The sequence below is a fragment of the Crinia signifera genome, chromosome 1 (genome assembly GCF_055691185.1).
Source record: "Crinia signifera chromosome 1, ASM5569118v1, whole genome shotgun sequence".
In the NCBI taxonomy this organism is placed as follows: Eukaryota; Metazoa; Chordata; class Amphibia; order Anura; family Myobatrachidae; genus Crinia; species Crinia signifera.
The window spans coordinates 108,618,233-108,636,804 of NC_139217.1; the positions used below are offsets into that span (position 1 = coordinate 108,618,233).

An 18,572-nucleotide genomic window follows, 5' to 3' on the forward strand; every position below is an offset into this window, starting at 1 on the left:
CCAAAATATACAAACACAAAAAGAACACACAAAAGGGTCTTATTGCGGCCATCTCTAATATCACAAGAAAAATCAGCAGTTATGATCTTAAGCTGCAATTATCCTACGTTCTGGCAAGGGAGACGAATATGAATGAGAAGGAAAGATTTAATGTGCAACACTACATCTTTCACTATTGTCTTTGGGATTTGGCCTCTTCTCTTCTTTATTCTACAAGAGTTGTAATTCAATGAAGGTTTGATCCCTTTCTATATTCATCCAACCCATCAAATCCGAAGGGAGTTACTGGTTTAAAAACCCAAATGCATTAAGCACTTGGAATCATTATAAGGGACCAATTTTGAAAGTACTTTTGACATGGGGACAGCAAAAGGGAAGACAGTATGTCTGCAGTGGAATGGGAATAAAGGACACTTATTAGTGCTTAACGAAGAGCTCAGTGTCACACATGAGACGATCCGATTTAAATATAAGAAGGTTTCACGCTTGGCGTGATGAATGCAACTGATTGGCTGATGTCTTTAGCTTAATTTCTCTTGACATCTTAATCCTTCCTACCCGTTAACTAGCCACTGAACATTACCATAAGTCAGATCCATAAGAAATTTCAAGACCTTTAAATATTTCTGCATGTAGAAATAAAGCACATATTTACAACCATCCAAATCCTCTTTCAGCACAAACGTGCTGGGACTTTCTATTATGGCGGCTTTAAAGTTCTGATTCTTTGATAGCATAGCACTTGTAAAGCAAATAGATTAGAAGTTTCAGATCACGATTTAAATTTTGTTGTATATTCTTTTTTTATTGAATAAACATAGAAATACAGAAACAGTGAGTTGAGTAGCTCCATATAAAATGAATATTCAGGCAATCAGTATTTCTCGACGCAGCGAGAAAAACAATTCTATAGTTCTAAATGGTCGGGTATTCACTGTAGCTAAAGTCCCGAAACTATGAGAAAAAAAAAACTGTGTACAGAACAGAAGAACTTGGGAGCCAGTAATGTCATGTTATGAGTATTTCCATATTACAAACATATGAAGATGTGGGGGTCGGAAACCAAGTGGGGGGAGACAGATGGAGTGAAGAGAAAGAAGGGTGAGGGTGTAAGCTGGGGTGCGGTTTTACCTTTCCCAAGGTAAGATAGGCTAGTAAAAGCGGTTTAACGCTAAAGTAGTCTGACAATATAGTTAGTTATTCTGTTTAAGAGGTAAAGTTTTTGTATTCTTGACTTTCCTTATATTCCAGCCAGGGAAGCCATGTGGTCATGAAACCTGATTGTTTATCAACAGAGGATAGCATCATGTCCTCCATATTCATGTAATAATCAATTTTAGTGAACCAGGATTTCTGTGTGGGAGGGGTTGTGGATTTCCATAGTGCGGGAATTACGGCTCTTGCGGCATTACTTAAGTGTCTACACAATGAGGATTTGTATAGAGAGATCGGGGTAGTGGAGAGATTAAGTAGCCAAAAGGTGGGAGTAGAGGGGAGGGAGATGTGGAGTATGCCCTGTGAGATTCTTATAACTTCTGACCAGAAAGGTGTGATGAGTGGGCATTCCCACCAGACATGTAGTAGTGTCCCGGTGGCACTTTTGCACCTCCAGCATGTTGCTGGGATACTGGGGTTCATAATATGTAATAAAGAAGGATGTCTATACCATCTCATGATTAATTTGTACTGGGTTTCCCTGGTTTGGATGCAGATGGAACTGGCGTGTGCTTTCATGAAGATGGATTCCCATTCTTTATCCGAGATGATCAGACCTAAATCTCTTTCCCAGGCCTTGGTGAAAGACGAGGTTATATCAGAATTTGAGTTTTGAAGGATTTTGTATATTATTGAAATCGTATGAGTGGGTTCGCGTGTGGCTACACATAGTCTTTCAAATGGCGTCAGCTCGCGGGTGGCCAGTGGGAGTCTAGAATTTGTTTGTAGGAAGTGTCTTGCTTGGAGATATTTCCAGAAGTCTCTAGGAGGGATCTCCCACTTAGTTTGGATATCAGAGAATGGTCGCACTCCTACAGACGTAACTAATTGACCTACCCGGAAGATACCCTCTAAAGCCCATTGGGTGAAGTCAGGGATATTTGTACCTGGTTGGAAGTCCGGGTTGTATAGGAAGGAGGTCAGCGGACCAAATTTGGAGGATATGTGGTGTCTTTGACGCAGAAGTTTCCATGAGGCCAGGGTTGGAGGAATGGTGGGGTGGGAGGGAGGGGGCTTGAGGAGTGTGGGGAGCCAAGGGAATATCTCTGGAAACTGTTGTGCGCATACACCCTTGAGTTCAACCCACTGTTTATTGCTACGGCTCCTTGTCCAATCCAATATTCTGTTTAAGTGTACGGCGTAGTAATAGTTTTTAATATCTGGTAGTTGAAATCCCCCTCGAGAGGCGGGTCTAGTAAGAATATTCCTTTTAATCCTAGGCCTTTTACGGAGCCAGATAAATTGTTGGGTGAGATTCTGTATGGTTCTGAACCAAACTTCTGGGACGGAGATTGGTAGGGTTTGGAGGATATAAAGCAATTTAGGTAGGGAGTTCATTTTGATGACGTTTATTCTCCCCAACCAGGATAGTTGTTTGTTGTGCCATCTGCTGTAATCTGCTCTAAGTGATTTAAGAAGGGGCAAGTAGTTCAAAGCATATAGACGGGTTAGGTCGCTAGATAGTTTAATTCCTAGGTATGTGATGTGTGAAGGTTGCCATATAAAGGGGAAGGATTTGTGTAGATAGGGGACTGAAGTGGGAGGTACGGATATATTAAGGATACTGGATTTGGACATATTAACTTTAAAGTTTGAAAGGGTGCTAAAACGATCTAGTTCCTGTAAGAAGTGGGGTAGTGAGGCCTCTGGGTGCGTCAGGATTGCTAACAGGTCGTCAGCAAACAATGCTAGTTTGTGTTCCCTTTCTCCCACTAGCAGTCCTGTAATATGTTTGTTTTTTCTGATTGCTCTAGCCAGAGCTTCCATGCAGAGGACGAAAATTAGTGGCGAGAGGGGGCATCCTTGCCTCGTTCCGTTACTGATTGGGAAGGGGTCGGACAGAAAACCGTTTGTTCTTACTCTAGCTGTTGGCATGTGATATAGGGCGAGGATTCTATGGAGTGCCAGAGGACTCAGACCAATATGCTCCAGCACAGCTCGCATAAAGCTCCAGCTGACTCTATCGAATGCTTTTTCAGCATCTGTGGAAATCAATATGGCCGGAATTTTATGTTGGGAGGCAAGATGGATCAGGCTCAGGACCTTGGTGGTGTTGTCCTTCGCCTCTCGGCCTGGGACGAATCCCACCTGGTCACTGTGGATTAGTGCAGGGAGGACTCTGTTTAATCGGTTAGCCATCAGTTTTGCAAAAAGCTTTATGTCGATGTTTAGTAGAGATATCGGTCTGTAGCTGGAGCATATGGAGGGGTCCTTTCCTGGTTTTGGGATGACCGTAATGTGTGCTTCTAGTGACTGCCTAGTAAAGTGAGAGTTTGCGGAGATGGTGTTGAAGGCTTGAAGGAGTCTAGGGATTAGGAGATTTTTAAATGTCTTATAATATGGCGCAGTGAAGCCGTCTGGGCCTGGACTTTTTCCAGATGGTAAAGAGGATATTGCTGAGTCTAGTTCTTGTATTGTGAATGGTTGATCTATAAGTTCCCTGTCGGAGTTGGGGAGAGTAGGGAATGTTACTGCTGATAGGTATTCTTTTGCTTGTAAGGTGTCGTGCAGTAGATCAATTGTACTTGGGGATGCTTTTAGGTTATATAATGCTGAATAGTAACGCTGAAAGCATGCCGCAATTTCCGGGGTTTTAAAGCAGAGTGAGTTTGTGTCGTTCTTCATCTCGCTGATAAAAGAGGCCGCTCTCTGGGCTTTAATAGCCTGGGCGAGGAGGCGGCCTGGTTTATTTCCCCATTGGTAAAATTTTCGCTTGCATTTGCGTGATTTAAATTTTGTAATGAAAAATATATGAGTAATAAGTATTACTAGGAATGGCCATTACATAAGATTTTACAACTTACAATTGAAATCAAACTATCACCCAACTAATTATACCCACAAATCAGCAGACCTTAAGTAAATGGCATAGATGCAGACCCAAAAGGAATGATTTCATATGAATCATGGGATTGTTGTATTTGTCTGATTTGAAATAATTATTCAAAGAATGATGAGTAAACCAACATGGGTAGATTTTGCAGCTCACGGCTAGTAATTCTAATTATTCTGGTGCACCCAAAAGACAAGACATAACAGAATATTTAAAAGGAGATAAAGTAGACATTGGGCAGTATTCAATGCTCCCGATTTACCATTGTTTTCCGTGAATAGGGCTGTTTTCACTCCCTGCGGTGAATCTTAACTGAAAATCTCTATTCAATTCAATGTTCACTGTTCGCCGAAAGCAAACACTGAATGCCGGCCAGTTCTCCTTTTCATGCTCGCTGGTGTATTTCAATGGGGTTTTCACTGTGATTCGCCGAGAACGTTATTCAATGCTAGGATGGTGAACTGCTTTCAGCATGATTTTCGCCAAGATTCACTGTTTTGCATTCATTGGGCGGTATTCAATGAGCCTGATTCGCCAGGTTTTTATGGCGAATTTGTGCTGTTTGGCGAATTTCTGTCAAAAACGGTGAATCACCCTATTCAATGACCACATGGCGAATACATTTGAAGGTTTTTTTCGCCATGATTCACCGAGTAGCAATCGCTATCTTTTTATGGCGAAGTGGAATGTGAACTTTTAAAATAAAGTGTTTTGTTTTTTACATTTGGTGTCAAAAAATCAGGAAATTTATTCGGAGGAGGGGCATGCTATTTTTATTCATGTGCTGTAAGCACATGAATATATATTTAATTTTCAAAATAATATTTTTTTTTTTATTATTTTTTTACACAGCAGCCAGCAGGGGGCGCCGGAGCCGAGCCGCTCATTACATATTCATATATTCACTGCACGATCATTACGATCGTGTGTAGTGAATATACGCTCCCCTGCTGGCACCCCCGGGGGGGCAGCCTGTGCTGCCTGGCACCCGGGGAGCCCACCTAACCCCCCACAAAGGTCTGGGCTAGGCAGAGAGACTTCCATCTCTCTGCCTGGCACCGTCCTCAGGCTCCCTGCGGCAATCGCCGCAGGAGCTCATATTCGCCAGTCAGGGGCTCGCTGCCCCTGACTCGTTAAATACCGGAGCCCGCCGGCTCCGGAACGTGGCGAATGTGCAGCGAATCCAAAAAAGGATTCGCTGCACCTCGCAGGTATTCACATTGAATACCGCCCAATATCTTTTAAGGTGAACTGGAATGTGTTATTTTTAAATAAATTTGTTGTTTTTTTGGTGACAAAAAAATAAATCAGTAATTTTATTATGTGAAGGGGCAGGCTATTAATATAAATTTTGTGAGGAATTGAATAGGGGGAGGGCTGGCAGCGAATGCTCCAGCCCTCTGAAACACGGCGAATGTGCAGTGAATCCTAAACAGGATTCGCTGCACATAGCGATTAATCTCATTGAATACTGCCCTATGTGTTGGGGTATTCTTAAGAGTAATAACGTTTTCAAGTTTAAATTCATAACTTTAAGCCACGGTTTTGTGCACAGATAGACAGTAGTTGTGTGTGTACACTCACACTGTTAATTCTTAATGGCCAGTATTCAATGCCTCAGATTCACCGTTTTTTTCAGTGAATCTGGCAATTCGCTGGGTTAACGGCGAATTTTCTGTTAGAAAAAACAATTCGCCATATTCAATGGAGGCAATTCGCCACAAATGAACAGCGAATGTCTGCCGATTCGCCGTAAATGATTCTCCACAATTCGCCTGTGATTTTCAATAAGGTTTTTAGTGGAATTCGCCGACAGTGTATTCAATGCTCAAATGGAGAACTGCTTTCTCCATTGATTTTCGCCATGATTCTCCGTTTAGCATTCGTCATCTTTTTTAGGTGAACTGTAATGTGATCTTTTAAATTAAAGCGTTTTTAATTTTTTTTTGGTGTTAAAAAAATCAGAATTTTTTTTCTATGAAAGGGCATGCTATTTTTATTCATATACTTGCAGCACATGAATATATTTTTAATATATATATATATATATTTTTTAAACAATATAGATATATATTTTTTTTACACATTTGCCAGCAGGGGGCCGGGGGCCAGAGCCGCTCATTAATATTCATATATTCACTGCACACTGGTCCCGATCATTACATAGGCACGATCGGGACCAGTGAGTGCAGCGGCTCCGACCCCAGCAGCACCCTGCAAGCCCTTCTTCACCCCCACTAGTGTCCGGACACCCCACAGGTGGGACACGTGTGCTGCTTTTGCTGGGGGTGAGGTGAGGGGAGGGAGGTGAGGGGACGGGGGGGGAGGGGGGGGGGATATGCGGGGGACATTAGCTGACAGGGACGGCTCCAGCAGTAGCAGACCTCTGGCTCCGGCAGCCCCAGCACGGTGATAGCAGATGTCAGCGCCGGGGCTGCTTGAGCCGGAGGTCTGCTACTGCTGCTGGACTAGTCAGGCTGTGCAGGGGCTCCCAGCAGCATTCGTGCGCTCCCCGGCCGGGACTCCGCTCCATCCCCTGCAGTGGCAGTGTAGCCACAGAAGCAGGGGAGAGCAATTCGTCATGGGGGTCAATTTTCGCCGTCAGGGGCTGAGAGCCCCTGACGCGTTGAATACAGGGGACGGACGGCTGCCGGCGAATCTCCCAGCAGGGAGAATCCAAGGCGAAAGGGCAGCGAATCCTACACAGGATTCGCTGCCGCCCACGACCCCCGGCCATTGAATACTGGCCTTAATGTTTTTGTACAAGCCTTGCTATGTTGTTCACAACTTTTTGTAGGATATTAATCCTGTAATCCACATTATTCAAAAGGCTGTATTTAATGACTGTATGGTGAATAAATATTAAATTACAAACTGGTGAAATATTTTTTTCTTGACCGTAAGGTGAAATTTAGAAAATATTAAGGACCCTTATGTATCTTTATATACCATGGAACTATATTCTGTATGTACCACAAAAAGTCACTTCTCAAGCGCCCAAAAAAAAAAGTCCTGCAGCTGCTTGTCCTCAACCAATAGTACAACTGTATAACTAGACAAGAATTCAGAAAAAAAAAAAAATCAAACAAAATAATCTTGTTTGATTTTTTTTTTCTATATTCTGTATGTATTGTCCCTAAATGGGGTATGCACACAACCCTGGTAAGGTAATTGTAAATGGTCACTGCAGAAAATCTTTTCACATCTTTTTCTGATATTTATGAAATAAATATATTGAAAAGAGGTATATATGAGATAGTCAGAATAGTAACCACGGGTTTCCCCTGTGTATCTACTATCCCTCCGTGTGCCGTAGCAGTGAACGGAGGGTTGAGTGTGCCCAGGTGTAAGGGGAAAACCACTGATTTGGTTATGAAAAACAGTACAGGTCTACAGTTGCCTGTGAATGAACGTCCCATCCTTCTCAGAGGATACTGGTATGTAACATACCCCGACAATGAGTGCCTGTGTAGAGTGTGAATAAGCTACAGGTCTGCTGTTGGCACTTGGGTCCAAGCCCCCCGATGGTATTAAACTAGAGCAGGAGGATATGAGGAGACACAATGTCAATGATAGCCTGGGAAAGATTACATTTGGCATGGTTGATATGAGCAATAGAAGTACCCACAGTACCTGTTATTCCCTCAGGGTTACCCCTCAGGTACTGATCAGTCCCCAAATGGTTTTTCTGCCAAAATCAGTTGGGATTGAACCCATCCCATGGAGGTAGGACCGTGGGTATGAATAGCTCTCCACTTGTATCGAATTGTACAAAGTACACAATAAAGAAATACATTTGCAAAGTAATAAGTTGTGCAACATTTGTGTATTTTAGCTGTAATGCAATTCACAGAAGATGATGTAAGACAGGGCTCGTCAAAACTCCGGGCGCCAGGTCACCACGGCGACCAGATTTTCCTGTCTGGTGACTAGATTCTATGAGAGGTGTGGCCTGTGGCCCTGCAGCCTGCCACAACCCCCCCCCCCCCGCGCAGCTGGCCATTTTAAAACCACTCCCCTGCCCTATAGCTCTGTACCTCCTGCCCCGGTCTACCCCCTCAGTGTGGCTGTCTGCTAGGGAACCCTGCACCTCAATATAATTAGTACGGCATGTGGTGGCCCGCCATGTTAAACCCCTTGACAACAAGCATAGAAACATAGAATTTGACGGCAGAGAAGAACCACTTGGCCCATCTAGTCTGTCCCTTTTTTTAAACATGTTACCTCAAACCATATTTGATCCTTATTTTTTTTTTTAAGGATATCAATATGCTTATACCAAGCATGTTTAAATTGTACTACTGTATTTGCGTCTACCACCTCTGATGGTAGGCTATTCCACTTATCTACTACTCTTTCTGTGAAAAAATTCTTCCTCGCATTTCCCCTGAATCTTCCTCCCTCTAGTTGCAGTGCATGTCCTCGTGTTCTGTTGCTCCTCTTCCTGTGAAGAATGTCTCCCACCTGTACCTTGTTAAAACCCTTGATATATTTGAAAGTTTCAAATATTGTGTGTATTGGCACACAGTTGTTTGTAATCATAGATGTAGCATACCCTATGGAGTATGCTACATCTATGATCACAAACAACAGTTAACATCAAGACTTACTCCAGCCACAAGGAGATGTTATATCTATAATACATTTTTAATTAATGTTTTAAAAATGCTTCAATTCTGTTTGTTTGTACATATGGAATGAATTTCATTTAGTACTGGGCGCTATTGACACTGCTGTGTCTGCGATTTGGTGTTTAAAGTTCTGACTATTAGGGAACTTAGTACCGATATTGGGATAATCCTATAACTATAAGTGCAATTTTGGAGATTTTGATATAGAGATATATATATATATATATATTATAGCAAAATCTCAGAAATGAATTACTTTTTTTATTTATTTTATGCTAACCAAGTTAAAAAGACTATAAAATGTATAAATGTATATAAAACTATGCAAATGCATAAATAGTAAACAGATTGTGGGCAGTTCTGCATATATCTACAAAATATTGCAAGAGTATTTATTTACTGTATATGTCTGATTGGCACTTCTAGATTATCTCTTCTCCATATTTCATTCATATCCCTTAGTTGATTTATTTAAAAATATGATTCTTAATCGTTTTCTATGCTACTATGACTTAATAATCCCAAATGTATTTTAAATGATGCTTGCAGTAATGGTATGTGAGGGGAATAGGAAGTACTTAATGGAACACTTTATTGCACATGAGGTTTATGAATGGGCAGAAAACAAATGTGATGACGTTCATAGAGATAACGTTCCCAGTGTAATAACCAAATTAGAGAAACATTTCTCAGGTGTTCAATCAGGAGTATTTAAACAAAAATAATTATTTATAAATCCCTGTGTAGGTTTTATATAGGATGATGCAATACATACCCCTTTAAGAGCCATTCGTTTATAGACGTAAGTGACAGCACTTGAAGGAAAAACCATATTACAGTTGGGAAGAATGCAAGTGTAAACAGCTGGACGAAGAGGTGAAGCTTCACATGCATCAAAGCACTTGTGAGTTCCTGGAAGAGAGCATCATCATCATTTAGTAGCATTCTTCACTGTAATATTGTTGTGCTAAGAAGTCTTAAAACAAAAACTAAGTTTTACATCAGTTTGTAAATCCGACTTGGAGTTTGGACTGGAGTGCTTATTTATAACCATCAGGTCCATAAACATTGGTACATCTACACAATTTTCATATTTTGGTCTCTATACAACACCACAATGGATTTGAAATTAACCAAAGATGTGCTTTAACTACAGACTTTCAACTTTAATAGCAGGGTATTTACATCCAAATCAGGTGAACGGTGAAAGAATTACAATGGTTTCTATGGCCTCACACTTTTTAAGGGACCGAAAGTAATGGGACAAACTAAACAATCCTAAATCAAACTTTCACTTTTTAATACTTTGTTGCAAATCCTTTGCACTCAATTACAGCCTGAAGTCTGGAACGCATAGACATCACCAGACGCTGGGTTTCATCCCTGGTGATGCTCTGCCAGGCCTTTACTGCAAATGTCTTAAAATGTCTTCAGTTCCTGCTTGTTCTTGGGGCATTTTACTCTTCTCTCCCCATCACTCTGTTGATCTTTGTCTCATCTGTCCATAGGCTGTTGTTCCAAAACTGTATTTAGATGTTGTTTTGCAAACTCTAATCTGTTCTTCCTGTTTTTGAGGCTCACCAATGGTTTACATCTTGTGGTGAAGCCTCTATATTCACTCTTGTGAAGTATTTTCTTGATTGTTGACTGACATACACCCCTACCTCCTGGAGAGCTTTCTTGATCTGGCCAACTGTTGTGAAAGGGTTTTTTCTACACCATGGAAGTAATACTTCTGTCATCCACCATGGTGGTTTTCTACCATGTTCCGGGTCTATTGGTGTTGCTGAGCTCTCCGATGCATTCTTCATTTTTAAGAATGTTCCAAACAGTTGATTTGGCCACACCTAATTTTTTTGCTATCCAATGGGTTTGTTTTGATTTTTTTCAGCCGGACAGCACTACCCCTCTCTTTCACCCCCCACATTCGTGCTCTCTCACAGTCTTGCCGCTTTCACCTACGCAACATCTCACGCATAAGACCATTCCCCTCCACTGACGCAACCAAAATTCTCATTCACTCTTGTCATCTCCCACCTTGACTACTGCAACATCTTTCTCTCTGGGCTACGTCTCCCCCGCCTCGCACCTCTCCAATCCATTCTTAACGCTGCTGCTAGGCTCATCTTCCTCTCCCGCCGCTCTACCTCCGCCTCCCCCCTCTGTCTATCTCTTCACTGGTTCCCCATTCCTTTCCTAGTTCTCTTTAAACTCCTCACCACCACCTACAAGGCTCTCTCCTCCTCCACCGATCCTTACCTCTCTTCACTGATCTTTATCCACACTCCCTCCCGTCCTCTTCGCTCCATAGCTGACCGCCGACTGACCTCTCACCTTATCACCTCCTCCCACTCCCGTGTCCAAGACTTCTCTCGCGCTGCCCCCCTGCATTGGAACAACCTCCCGCCACCCATCAGGCTTTCCGATTCGTTTACCTCCTTCAAGCGCTCCCTCAAAACCCACTTTTTTCGACTAGCCTATCCATCCTCCTAACCTCTTTTGATCCTCCTATCCTGCCTCCGTTCCCATCCGTTCCTACTTATCCTGTTTTTCATTCATCCACCCACCTCCTTTTTACTATGTTAACTTTTATGAGTAGGGCCCTCCTTCCTCACGTACTCACCCTACCTCTTAACCTCACCTGTGCTCTACTTCATCTTCAGTCTCCTCGACAATTTCGACACCTACTTCTGAACTGATGCTGATTTTAGTTCTACCAGCTATACCCCTATTTATGCTATATTTTATCAACACACCCTGTACGTTACCTTGTAATTTGTTTTTTTGTTTGCTATGTACGGCGCTGCGGACACTTTGTGGCGCCTTATAAATAAATGTACTACTACCCCACTGTACCTAGAATGGTACTCCCCCAGAATATATTCTTAAAAAAAAAAAATTATCTCTTCAGGAGAGTTGTAGAAGTTTACATAATATTGAATTAGAATACTTGATGCTAGGGATCAATAGTCCAATGAATGCAACTACTCTACAGTAATCATCACTCCCCTCGGACTCCGATCTGGCATATTCTTACTCTACACCTGGTCAAATCTACTCTACAATTTGAATCCAAGTTGGACTTAAATAGCCAACTGACTTTGCTGAACAAACCAACTGGTTGTCTCTGAATAAGCCCCAGCAATGAAAAATGGATCCTGAGCACCTCCAGTTCATGACATATGGGAATATATAAGGAAAGCGGATGGAAAATCCTCCATGTTACCAAAAGTAAAAAATTACCTACTAACCAGTATTATACAAATAGCAGAGTTCCTTGCAGCTAATCCTCTCCCCTTCCCAGGTACAGTACTTAGAAATTACATTTACAATGTGGCTGCTTTGGAAAGGTTATGTGTTTTCATGAAAAGGCCAGGCATGGGCTCTCTGGTTATTTCATGAAAGTCTAGACCAGGGCTGGGCAATTGCGGCCCTCCAGATGTTGAGGAACTACACATCCCAGGATGCTTTGCATTAGTTTTGCTATGTGGCCATGCTGAAACTGATGCAAGGCATGCTGGGATGTGTAGTTCCTCAACATCTGGAGGGCCACAATTGCCCAGCCCTGGTCTAGACCTTGCATAGATTTTGTCACTGAACATTGTATGCAATGTCTCTGTTCTGTTTCGTTTCTGCAAAATAAGGTCTGTAATTTAATTTCTATTCTACACCATGATGCTTTTGTTTGTACGGAGTTAACATCTATAGGAAAAAAAGATTTATAGGTATAGCTGGTGTTGTAGGTTTCTTTTTGCCTAAAGAGATTGCCTTAACACATGTATGGAGGTGCTAAGATTAGAATTATTGGGCAGTCACCCGGACTTCCGTCCATGCCAAATGGCCAACTTACAAACCACTCCCTCAACAACCGCACAAAAAAATATAAACAAGGTGATCAGAAGTACTATTTGTATACATGTGATAAGCATTAAGGACAGCCTATACATATGCTTCAGTACAGACTACCTTGACCCTCAATTCTGCTCCCTGAAGACAAAATACTTAATACAATCTTTATTCATCTCACTTAATGGTAGTTGCAGGTAAATAAGCAGCAGCTGTACTGTACAACACGTGTTCCTGAGCAAACAGATGGTCTATTGTACAATCAATATTTGCCTCTAGAGAGTATACAGTTGCCAAACATCACATGTATGTTTCCTATACAATATAAGAGTATGCTATGTTGTGTTCGCAAACGCTTCATTATACACGAGAGTGGGAATTTTCTCATGCCCAACAAAATCCTAATCCAAAACACAAGCATTTTCCACCCGGACGTACAAAAGCAAGCCTAAATCTGACTTGGACTGATGGAACAATTTAATAATTTCATGATTGGACATATCATAGTTGTAAACATTAATCTGTAAGCCAGGCTTTTCCATTTATAACTAATGCCCAGAAACCACTACTCCACTTTATTTAGAAAGGTACTTTCTCCAGAATATCACCAAACATACTTAATTGAAAGAAAAAAAAAAAAACACAGAATTATTATACTTGATGCTCATTTGTTGACTTCAGACTGTGGCTTCCAAGGTCCCTATTGGGATACGAATATTGAGCTGTAACTAGTCAAATCGGGATACGGTCATTTGGTCTACAGCATGATGGTCGACAAGCATTGGGTCGACATAGGGATAAGTCAACATGGTTCTAGTTTGACATGGGTCAAAGTCAACAGGTCATTAGGTCAACACAAGCATTAGGTCGACAGTCAAAAGGTCGACATGGGGTTTTTCACTGTTATTTTAGCCGACATGTGCTGACAGGCGGTATTTCATGCCCTACCATCCACTAGGGCACAGGTCTTCAACCTGTGGCCCTCCAGATGTTGTGGAACTACATGTCCCAGCATGCCCTGAGGTTTTTTGGCATGCTCTTATAGGAAAAAATGTGGCAATGCATGCTGGGACATGTAGTTTCACAACATCTGGAGGGCCACAGGTTGAAGACCCATGCACTAGGGCGTGGTGGGAGAATAAAACAGTGTGCTGAGCGCAGCCAGGCACCGTGCCGGTAGCATCGGGAGCGATGTGGTGCACTGTGTCGACATTCGGATAAAAAAAACCTGTGAAAACCTCCATGTCGACCTTTTGACTTTCAACCTAGACACTGTTGACCTAATGCTTGTGTCGACCTATTGGCCTGTCAACCTAAACCCTTGTCAACCTAATGCTTGTCAACCAACTTGCTGTAGAGCAAATAATCACAACCCGTCAAATCTAGTTTACACGATAGGCCAGCTCCATGCCTATTTAATTTGAATGTAGACTTTGGGATCAATATTTCATTAAATGCAACTGCTCTACTGTAGTCATGATCCTCTAAAACTCTGATCTGGCATATTTAGACCACCTCTATTTATTTTAGTAACAGTTTCTTATATAGCAAACACAGATTGCGCAGCACTTTACAGAGAATACTTGAACATTCACATCAGTCCCTGCCCCAGTGGAGCTTACAACCGATATTTCCTACCACATATACACGCACACACAGAAAGACATTCTAGGGTTAATTTTTGTGGACGCCAATAAACCTACCAGTATATTTTTGGATTGTGGGAGGAAACCAGAGTACCCAGAGTAAACCCACGCAAACATGGGGAGAATATACAAACTCCGCACAATTAGGGCCATGGTAGGAACCGTACCCAGGACCTCACTGCTGTGAGGCAGTAATGCTAACCATTACACCGTTGGTGCTGCCCACGGACATCTAGGCACGTCTACTCTCCAATTTGGATTTGAGTTTGAGTTAATAGATTGATGCTATCAACGGATTACAAACAGGGAAGCAAATTAAATGATCCAACTTTTATTCCAATCAATGAAGATAATTGAAAACATTCTGTTGCCTTAAGTAATTTATAAACTGAACAGATTGTATTGTAGTGATATACAGTATAGAGAGTTAGATATAAAAATATATTTTGAAACGGATAATGAGAAATATATTCTGACAATTGTTTACACCATAAAAAAGGAAGGTAATTTGTGCGTACACATTCATGTTTCGTGTAATTTGTCTATATTACAAAAAAAAAAAAAAAAAATGGTGATATAATTCCTTCTAATTAGTTTGTATTACATCCTCGCTGATCCTCCACTAGTGCCTGCTGTGGCCACTGAAAAATAAATCTAGCGAAATATATAACTAAAGAAAACACATAGAAGAAAAAAATCAATTTAAAGTAATCTGCTACTCCTACTTCCCTGGCACAGAGCATTCATGCTGCTATACTCAGCATGCCCACAGACTCAGCACAAACATACACAATCACATTCCCTCTTCCCTGCACTGTGGCGAGTACTGAGGCAGTCTGTACGTGCCTTCAAACGCTCTAAGTGCATGACCCTACAATCACAGAAGGTCTGGCTACCTCCGCAACATAACTTACACATACTTCTTGCTCCGCAGCATGGGATCTGGACAAGCCTTAGGAGGGAAGTGTGAATTACAGGTACATCTTGTTTAAAGTTTATATTTGGTACATTCAATGAAGTATTGGGAAATTGATCAGATGTTTTGTTTTCATTGCTGTATTAGTAGTTGTCACTAGTCATATAAAGCCTAATATGTGTGTCCACTTTTTTCCACACAGCTATTTCAAACTTCAAAAACGTACAGCGGCTGTGTTCCTGGGAAGTTTGGTTTGTTTTTGGAAATTCAAAACCAAAACCTTCCATTTTTGGTTCTGCACATGCTCAGTCATGCACTTGCTTCTGCAGTGTGATGAGCAGCAATTATGCCCCCCAAAAGAGTACACATTGTTTATAATGGGTCTATAGGCTTAGTTAGAAAAAGCACCCAAATCCGGTGGCTCGTAAAATACAAACTGACAATTAAAAAATTAAATACACACATTTATTAGGCAACACACACACACACATATCATACCCCCGGGAGGTTGATATACTGTATGTGTGTTTATTGCCTAATAAATGTATATATTTAATGTTTTAATTGTCAGTTTGCATTTTATTTTTTCTTATTAAATTAGTGGCTGCTGACTTACAAATGTGTGTAACCTCCCCCCACTTGAGCGTTGCAGATTATTTTTTTCCTATAGGCTTAGTTTATCTGTATACATTTTTATGGTTTATTTTTGCCATGCACTAAAAAATTATCGCATGCAATTGGATTCCGCCCTCAGACTTTTTAAAGTCCTAGAACCACAGATATATGAACTAAATGTCCAGGAACATGGAACAGATCTGCAGTTTTAAAAGTCAATTAAAAAAACAAAAAACAAAGTGCTAGATTTTGATGTTGCACTCAGACTATGTACCATTACTAAACATTTTGAGCAACAATCAATTAAGACCAACTTTCCTTTGAGGAGTATAGGAACCAATGCTTTTAAATTTCCCCCCAGCTTTTTCTGATGCATAATGGGCACTCTTCATTGGTCCTTTATTAATACATTGAGTATTCCAGCAATAGTTTTTCTATTTTATTTCTATTTCACTAATACCCCGTTCACACTGCAGGCAAATTCCCGGGTCTAGCATGTCGACCCGGAAATTTGCCTTTTAAAAATAGGATTTTGGGTACCTACCGGTAAATCCTTTTCTCGTAGTCCATATGGGATACTGGGCTTCACTACTATGGGGATTGAGACCTCCGCAGGAGAGACAGGCACATAAAAGAACTTTCAGTGTGGGTGCACTGGCTCCTCCCCTCAATCTCCCTCCACTAGTCAGTTAATGCAAAAACTGTGCCGAAGGAGAGCATGTGAGGAGTATGTGATAATGTATTGTGGTGAGATTCATCCAGCACACCCAAACGAACAAAAAACATAGAAAAGAGGTGAATCCTAACAACTTAAGAGGACACCTGTAACTAGAACAAATCTATAGTCATAGTTATCCTATAGAAAACAAGGCAATAAGCCTAACAATGAAGTAGGATCAGACAGCAGAAAAAGCCGCACTGAGGCGGGCTCCCAGTATCCCATATGGACTACGAGAAAAGGATTTACCGGTAGGTACCCAAAATCCTATTTTCTCTACCGTCCAATGGGATACTGGGCTTCACTACTATGGGGAGGTCCCAAAGCCACCAGAACGGGTGGGAACGTGCGGATTCTGCTGTAGAACCGCATTCCCGAACTGGGAATCCTCCCTGGCCAGGGTGTCAAACTTGTAGAACTTCACAAATGTGTGTTGCCCTGACCAAGTTGCGGCCCTGCATAGCTGCATTGCCGACACCCCTCGAGCAGCCGCCCAAGAGGTACCTACAGACCTGGTTGAATGAGCCTTTACTGAAAAAGGAAACGACAAACCAGCTGATGCATAAGCCTGCTGGATAGTACATCTTATCCACCTGGCAATGGTACGCGTTGAAGCAGGTAAACCCTTCTTCTGCGCATCATAAAGCACAAACAGGCTGTCCGTCTTACGGATCCTAGCTGTGCGCTTGACATACCCTTTAAGGGTGAGGACCACATCCAAGGTATCTGGTATATCTGGGTGTGTCGCGCTAGAAGGAACCACAATAGGTTGGTTTAGGTGGAACCCTGACACCACCTTTGGAAGGAATTGTGGTCTAGTCCTGAGTTCCGCCCTATCGTTGTGGAACACAAGGTAAGGGCTCCGACAAGATAAGGCCCCGAGCTCGGACACCCTCCTGGCCGAAGCTAGAGCCAGCAAAACAACAGTCTTCCAAGTGAGGTGTCGCAGCTCAGACTCTTCCAACGGAACAAACCGGGCTGATTTCAAGAAAGTAAGAACTACTTCCAAATCCCATGGTGCAGTGGGAGGCACAAAGGGGGGCTGAATCCTCAGCACCCCCTGTAAGAAGGTTTGCACTTCCGGCAAGGCCGCAATCTTTTTCTGAAAAAATACAGATAGTGCAGAGATTTGGACCTTTAAGGAACCCAATCTGAGTCCCTTATCCAGGCCAGCCTGAAGGAAACGTAGCAGACTGTTTAATCGAAAACTGGCCGGAGGCAAGTCATTCTTCTCACACCAGGCAATATATCTGCGCCATATTACATGATAATGAGCAGCCGTCACCGGCTTCCTGGCTTTTATCATTGTAGTGACGACAGAGGGATGGAGACCCTTGTGGACTAAGATCTGCCGCTCAACCTCCAGGCCGTTAAACGTAGCCGCTGTAAGTCCTGGAAGACGAACGGGCCCTGGAGGAGCAGGTCTTTTCTTAGGGGCAGACGCCACGGGTCTTCCACTAGCATGGCCTGAATGTCCCCGTACCAGGCCCTTCTTGGCCAGTCTGGTGCCACCAGTATGGCCTCCGTCCCCTGATGCCGGAGCCGCTTTAGCACCCGAGCCAACAATGGGAGAGGTGGGAAGAGGTACACCAATTGGAAATCCCAGGTCCAGGTGAGAGCGTCCACCGCTATCGCCCCTGGGTCTCTGGTCCGTGCACAGTACATTGCTACCTTGTGGTTCAATCGTGAAGCCATCAGGTCGATCTGAGGGAGCCCCCACAGATCCACTATGGCATTGAACACTTGAGTGTGAAGGCCCCACTCTCCCGGGTGAAGATCGTGACGACTCAGGAAGTCCGCCTCCCAATTGTCGACCCCCGGGATAAAAATGGCAGACAGGGCCTGGACATTCTGTTCCGCCCAGGACAGAATTTTTGACGCTTCTCTCATGCAAGGCATGCTCTTGGTACCACCCTGCCGATTTATATAGGCCACAGTGGTGGCATTGTCCGACTGGACCTGGATCGCCTTTCCCTGTAACAATGGAGCTGCCTGTAACAGGGCATAGTAGACCGCCCTCAACTCCAGCTTGTTGATATGAAGGCCTGACTCCAGTGGAGACCATCGACCCTGTAGGCGGACTCCCTGTGTCACAGCTCCCCAGCCCCTCAGGCTGGCGTCCGTGGTTACCAGAATCCAGTCCTGGATCTGG

The 18,572-nt window shown here is 42.7% G+C and overlaps 1 protein-coding gene across 2 annotated transcripts in view; it reads right to left on the bottom strand.

The window, feature by feature from the left end:
* Positions 1-18,572, bottom strand: part of SLC10A7 (solute carrier family 10 member 7) — a 240,436-nt gene that overhangs the window by 112,289 nt on the left and 109,575 nt on the right. For both annotated transcript variants that reach the window (XM_083171239.1, XM_083171237.1), the window contains exon 3: positions 9,455-9,591. In XM_083171239.1, the coding sequence (XP_083027365.1) occupies positions 9,455-9,573 (119 nt within the window). In that variant the 5' untranslated portion in view covers positions 9,574-9,591. The remainder of the gene's footprint in view (positions 1-9,454; positions 9,592-18,572) is intronic.